Source organism: Fukomys damarensis, unplaced genomic scaffold, assembly GCF_012274545.1.
Source record: "Fukomys damarensis isolate Sample0158 unplaced genomic scaffold, DMR_v1.0_HiC HiC_scaffold_33, whole genome shotgun sequence".
Taxonomy (NCBI): domain Eukaryota; kingdom Metazoa; phylum Chordata; class Mammalia; order Rodentia; family Bathyergidae; genus Fukomys; species Fukomys damarensis.
The window spans coordinates 54,232,289-54,238,710 of record NW_022900945.1 but is presented as its reverse complement, the minus strand read 5'-3'; the positions used below and the strand labels follow the sequence as shown (position 1 = coordinate 54,238,710).

General features: G+C 56.7%; 1 protein-coding gene across 5 annotated transcripts in view; it reads left to right on the top strand.

Annotated features, from left to right (window-relative positions):
* Positions 1 to 274: 274 nt before the first annotated feature.
* Positions 275 to 6,422, top strand: part of LOC104875975 (SLAM family member 9) — a 72,921-nt gene continuing 66,773 nt past the window's right edge. For all 5 annotated transcript variants that reach the window (XM_033758114.1, XM_033758116.1, XM_033758117.1 and 2 more), the window contains exons 1-2: positions 275 to 361; positions 5,641 to 6,033. In XM_033758114.1, the coding sequence (XP_033614005.1) occupies positions 292 to 361; positions 5,641 to 6,033 (463 nt within the window). In that variant the 5' untranslated portion in view covers positions 275 to 291. The remainder of the gene's footprint in view (positions 362 to 5,640; positions 6,034 to 6,422) is intronic.

The window sequence follows — 6,422 nt, the reverse complement described above, 5'->3', positions numbered from 1 at the left end:
GCACCGCCAGGGGCAGAGCTGGAGTCCAGGAGCAGGTGCAGGCGGGGTCGGGTGGGGGAGGCCTGTGTGGGAAGGACGAGCCGGCTCCGGGCTCCAGTCAGGCGCTTGCACACTTACCCTGCAGTTCCACGTCACGGGCACGTTGCGTGTGCTGGGAGGCGGGAGAGCTGAGTGTTTGTGTATCCTGGTCTGGCTGGTGGTGACTGGCGGCCCCGCCCCCAGGGTTAGCATATAAGCCTTAAGCTCTTCCTCCTTTCTTGCCTCTGCAGTTCAGAACTGCAGACAGCTGTGATGGGCCCCCGCCCAGGAGCCCCCTGTCTCTGCTGGGCCTCATGGCTCCTCGGGGCCATCGCTTTCCTCAGTGAGTAGCCGGGATCTCGGGAAGGGAGGAGGCCCTGGGACGACTGGAGTCCTGCAGTCCTGGAGGCTGTTGGCCTCCTAAGGCTTTGGGGACAAAAAGGGAAAGTCCCTGTGCTAAGGTGGAGACCGCGGCATGGTAGCTGAATCCCGGATGAGTGGCGAGGGAACTGGCTTTTGGTGTGGAAGAGGCTAGGGATCCTGACTTAGGCGGCTTTGTGTGCTCAGAGGGATCTTTCCCAGGTGCAGCTGCCTGTGTTCGTGAGCAGGGAGAGGCAGGGGCGGCCTGGGGACAGCGATGGAGACCACGACAGGGGCCTGTCTGAGGGACACAGTGGGGAGGACGCGTTGTCCCGGCCCAGGACGGGGCGGGTCCTCAGGCCGCGCTGCTGCCCTGTGAACACAGCCGAACCGGCACCCTGGGTCTGAGCTGAGGAAGCTGCTCCTGTCTGGGCTTCTGGAGCTCCAGTGAGGGCGGCGTGGCCGTCCTGGATCCGCGTGGGGCTCAGGGGCATCGTCCCTCCATCTCGGAGCTGATGGAACACGTGACCGTGCATAGGGCGGGTGAGAACAGGGGGAAGCAGCCTGTGACCCCCTGGGGGCCCCTTCCCTGGTCCTGCACGGCTGCCCTGGGCCGGAGACTGGGCCGGGACCTCCTTCTCATGGCTGTGTGCGCCCCAGTCCTGGAGAAGCTGAGCGGGTCCCCGCGAACTCGGACCAAATATGCAGACCGAAGAGTGCTGTCCCGGTCTTCAGAGAGAAGCGTGGCTGTGTCTGCAGGCATCGGTGCCGACGGAGTTCCAGTGTTTCCTTCCAACAGAAGAGTTACCTCTGGGATTCTGGAGCCAGGGCGGTCGCCATGGCTTTATCTCATCTCCGTGGACAATTTTCGTGCCGGTTCCTGTGGACGCTGATATTTCACAAATGTCCTCCTGGTTCTTTTCACGTAGGCAGTGTTCCCTCAAGGGACTTAGTCACTTCAGAAACAGGGAAGAGAAGGTCTCATAGTCAGGTCCACAGCAGCAGGGTCTTTAAAGGAACCCTCCTTTCTGATATCTTTGGGCCACAGGCCATGGCAACCGGGAATGCCGTGCGTCTCGTTTTGGAAAGAGACAACTCAGTTCCGTAACGCACGTGCACAGTGTATCACCTTGCATTTTCATTGTGCTCGGTCATTGCTTTGATTCCGAGGCTGACAAACTGCTGACAAGTCTGTTCCACTCTTACCTGCCGTTGGCAGGACACGCGATGTTGGACTGCCTTTGTGTCACTAGCCTGCTAATGTTTAACTGCCCAGCACTTCTCTGCCCTGGGAAGTGGGCGGTCTGGACAGGCTGGTTCTTTAACCCTCAGGCAGTGGACGTCTCTGTTCTGCGCAGCCACTCCAAGCACTTGTTTCACCCTCCAGAGGGGGCACGGTAGGAGGACGAGACTCCAGCAGCTGCTGGAAGGCAGTGCAGGGAGGCTGAACTCCGGAGCAGGGAGAAGTTCAGAGAGCTGAGCGGCAGGGTCCTGGGCTCCGTGTCAGCTCTGCTTGTGAGGCCCAGGTGGGTCCCCTGTGCTGCAGACCCCCCTCCTCTGTAACAGCAAAGGCCTGCACCGATTATCTCCTAGGCCCTTCCTGTAAGCAGCAGAGCAAAGAAAACTTCATTTCTAAAAGTTTGAAGCCATTTTTAGTAGGATATTTTTGCAGTCTTCCTGGAGAAGACGTGGGTTGTCCCCCAATGGAGGGAAAGGATTCTCCTCTTCGGCCCTCTTCACCTGTGCTCCTGGGGGTTCTCGGGCTTCCCGACCTCAGAATCCCACCCAGGGATATCAGGTCTCTTCCCACAGCCTCTGCAAACTTGGTCCACAAAGCAGGCTCAGAAGGATGCACAGTTGCCCCAGTTAGAAGTAGCTGAGAAAAGCCTGAGCCAGGCCTTTGCCGGTCCCGTTGGCTCAGGGACAGAAGACGCTGGCTGTTTTCTGGGTGACCCTGTCACAGGATTGGCGGGAGGGCAGCAAACCTGTTCTGACCAGAATGCTGCCTGGAATTCCCAAGGAAGGAGCCCCTAGGCATGGGAGATACTGTCTCTCAGTGAGTCCCACCGCTTCCTTCCCCACTGGAAAAGAGGGTCGTTTCTCTGAGCCCTGCACTGAAGTGTTCGCTTATAGTTACAGCCTGTGTTGGCAGTGACACCGCCCGGCTTCCTGCCTGGGACACAGAGACAACGCTATTGCACTGGTGTTGGCAGGGAGAGCTTTCTTGTGGGTGGACAGACCAGGAGTCTGAAGTCAGGAACGGAGCTGCTGCCCCATAGGATGGGTGGGCGGGGAAGCATTTGAGGGACTGGGGGGAGCAGGAGAGGGCTGAGGGCTGTCAGGGGGAGGCACAGTGGCATAGTCTGCGTCACCCACACTGGGCCATGTGGAAGCTGTGGACTCGTTGTCATCTGAGTCTCCGGTCTCTAAACTACTCAGTCTCTCTTGCAATTGTGAACCACACGCCAGCTCCTAGTCCGAGTCTCGGCCATGGGTCCTGCCTCTTACTGACTTCTGGTTTCCTTCTCTCAAGGTCTGTGGTGGCTTCCTGAAAAACAGCCTCACATGAGGTTTTAGGAATGAACGAGTTCTGGTTTTATTGCTGGTTTCTGTGGGAAACTCCACATTGAGTGTGTGATAAACTCTGATGGAAGCTGTTACCTGCTACTTTTACCATGTTCCCCTCGTTATGCATCAAGGGAACCACAAAGTGCTAGAAAGTTGTGAAGAGAGAATCAAGGGGCCCCTGCTCAGGCCGGCAGGCACACAGCAAAGCCTTACAGAGAGGCCCTTTCTTCCATGCCCCGCAGCCTGCAGACTTTCAGGCACTCGGTAACACGGGGGTTGATGGTTGCTGTGTGGGCACAGATCGGTGAATTTCCTTTTAAACCCAAGGTGTCGGTCGGTGAGCACGGAATCCAGGGCTGGACCCTGAAACCAGAGGCACCATCAACCTGATCCACAGGATTTTTGACTCCCTGGGTCCCATCTCTGTGTCCAGGACGGGGCCCCAAGAAGGGCAGGTGGTGGTGAGGAAACCACACCAGCCTGGGAACTGGGAAGGTCTGGCTCTGACACAGGTGGGGTTGGTCCAGGTACCCTCAAGATGGTGCCCACAGTGGCTGGTATCAAGGGAGCAATTGTGCATACTGGGCTGTTCTTAGACCTGAAGAACAGCTCACTGCAGTGCGCACTATTTATGATGAAGAGCCCTTTAGAGATCGAGTGCCCAGACTGCCACCCCAGCCCACTGAATTATAGCAAAGTGCCAGCACTGCCCCTGTGTGCGCTGTTACCCGGTGCTCGGCTGTTGGGGTGATGCTGGGCCGGCCTGGCTCGGGTGTGACAGAGTGGGCTCGTTCTTGTTGCAGTGGGTATTACCCAAATGAGGAAAGATACTGAGCACTAGCGAGGATATGGAAAAACGGAACACTGTGCGCTCTGGGTGTGGATGTATGTTAGCATGGCTTTTTGTTGTTGTGCTGTTTTGAGACAGGGTCTTGCTATGTACTTTAAGGGGGCCTTGAACTCACAGTGTAGCTCAGGCTTGACTTGAACTCAAGATGATCCTCCTGCTTCAGCCTCCCGAGTGCTGGGATTATAACTCTTGCCCAGCTGGCACAGGCATTTGGACAAAGTACAAAGAGTCCCCAGAAGCTAAAAATGGACTTGCCCCATGACTCAGCTGCCTCACTCCTGCCCTGTGCACAGAGGAGCTGAGATGGGGTTGTGTAAGTGGGGTCTGTGGCACTGTCCACCCTAGCAGGGCAGGGAAGTAGCCAAGAGTCCCTCAGAGGACGGGGACGAGCCCTGCTCTAGAAGGGACCCCCGGCATGGGGAAGGTCTCACCGACCGGGGTGCTCACACCTGGGGGCGTGGGCACGGGCGGGAAGGAGATTGTCTTCGAGGACAAGGCGGCTCTGTGGCGCTCTCCCCTGGAGTGTCGGGCCCTGACCTGGTCCCCGGGAGAACAGGGGGTTCCCGGGACCTCTGGGCTGTGCCCCATGGACAAGGCAGGGCTAAGCGGAGGCAGGGCCCGGGTCTCTGTGCCCACTGCTCAGGACCTGCTGGGCCCAGGTACCAGGAGACTGGCGTGAGTCCTGGTGCCTCCAGGCTGTGCTGTCTTGGTGGCTGGAGCTCCTGCTCACCAAATGGCCCATTTCTTCCTCTACGTTTTATCTCCTCCGGAAACATTAGAAATTTATTGTTATTTTTAAGGAGCATTGGCTTCACATGGCAGAAGTTTTTGAGTAACTTTTCGAGAGCACACTTGCCCTCCCGTGCCCAAACTTGGTCAAGAGTGTGTTGGGTAAGGCACTTATGGAGTACAGTAACTGAGACGTGGTCTCTCCAGTTCTAAGTGACAGAGAGTTGTAACTGTAATTAGATCACGCCTAGCCCACCTTAACTGTGTACACCCTAGTCACAGGGGAGACAAAAATACGTGTTATCGTCTTAGTCGTGTACCTGGAGGAACCGACTGTCCCATAACTTACCGCATTAAAGCAAATCCTACACTGTCACACTTTTGGGCTGGGGATGGTCAATGCCCACGTGTGGCTGCACAGCTGGGCCTTCGGGGTCCAGTCCCACAGACTGATGGGAGGGTGGAGGAGGAAGCAGCAGGTCCGGGCACCACAGTTGGACCGTGGACAGGAGGGGACCCCGTGGCTGGCTGGCTCTCGGAGGCTGCCTCAGCCCCTCCCCACGGGGCCTCTGCACAGGGCAGCTCACGACAGGGCAGCCGAGTCCATCAGAGGCAGCAGGAGGCAGGGAAGGACGGGAGCCAGTGTGAACCCAGAGCTGTCTGTCCTCTGTGGATGCAGCCGGTGACACCCCGCCATTCTTGTGGTTTTCTGCACCCCAGAAGCCAGTCTCTGGGTGCAGTGCACACCGTAGGCTGGGGCCTGGACACGGGGGGCACAGGAGGAGGGCTCCTGGGAGCTGCTTCAGAAGCTGCCTCCTACAGTCGGACACCTACCCTATGCCCAGTGTTGGGCCCGATGCTTTGGATCCATGGCTCGTCCAGTTCACACCGCCATTTCGAGGCAGGAAAACCCCTGAGGCCATCGGGTCAGTGCGTCCCTCACCCTCCGTGTCCCATTGCGCGGATCCGGCTCAGTCCCAGAATTGCTTCCATGTGCTGTACGGGGCCATGTGAAAATCAAGGCGTGCACTGGGTGGACAGGTGGAAGAGAACAGCTGTTTCTCTCCTTGCCTCTCGGGGAGGAAATGCTCACGTCTCCCCTTTCAATTTCTCAGGTGTGTGGAGTTGTTCGGCCCAGGGCTCTGGAGGGCACCGTGCTGGGAATGAAGACTCTGCAGTCCCTGTTCTTGTGAAGGGGATCCGAGGAGGTTCTGTCTGTTTCCATGTGTCCCAGTGGCCAGGACAAGATCTAGCAGCCACAGTGGAGGAGATCATCTGGTCCTTTTCCTCTGAATCAGAACAAAAAATGATGCTGAGAGTCCACAGTGGGACAGATGCTCCACTGTGGTTCAGTGTACAGGACAAGTACAAAGGAAGGGTCCAAATGCCCAACGTGACCTCCCTGGAGATTAGGAACCTGACCCCACAGGACAGTGGGCGGTACATGGCATACGTTCTGTCAACTAGCACAGACTTTGTTTACCAGGTTTTCCACCTCAAGGTCTACGGTAAGTGACACCTCCTCAGCCTAACCCGAACCCAGTGGCCTCCCTCTAATTGGAACCTAAGGCTCTCATAGACCAAAATTTGCAGGAATCTATTCAGATTGCAGCCGCTGATATGTAATTTCTCTTCTAAGTGTGGTGTTTTTAACACAAAAACCTAAATTGAGATTTGTACGGGAGAGAAGATCCCTCCAGTGCTTTGGGGGAAGAAATTGGGCATTTGCCGATATTTGCAATACATTAGTTCTTCATAGGTCTGACTTTTTGCTTAATTTCAAATCAATCTCTACTGCTGCTGTAATAAATTAACACACACTATTGGCATCAGCGCCACAAATGCAGTTCCTTACTGTGCTGCAGCGGCCCCAGACACGGTTCTCCTGGGCTGAAGT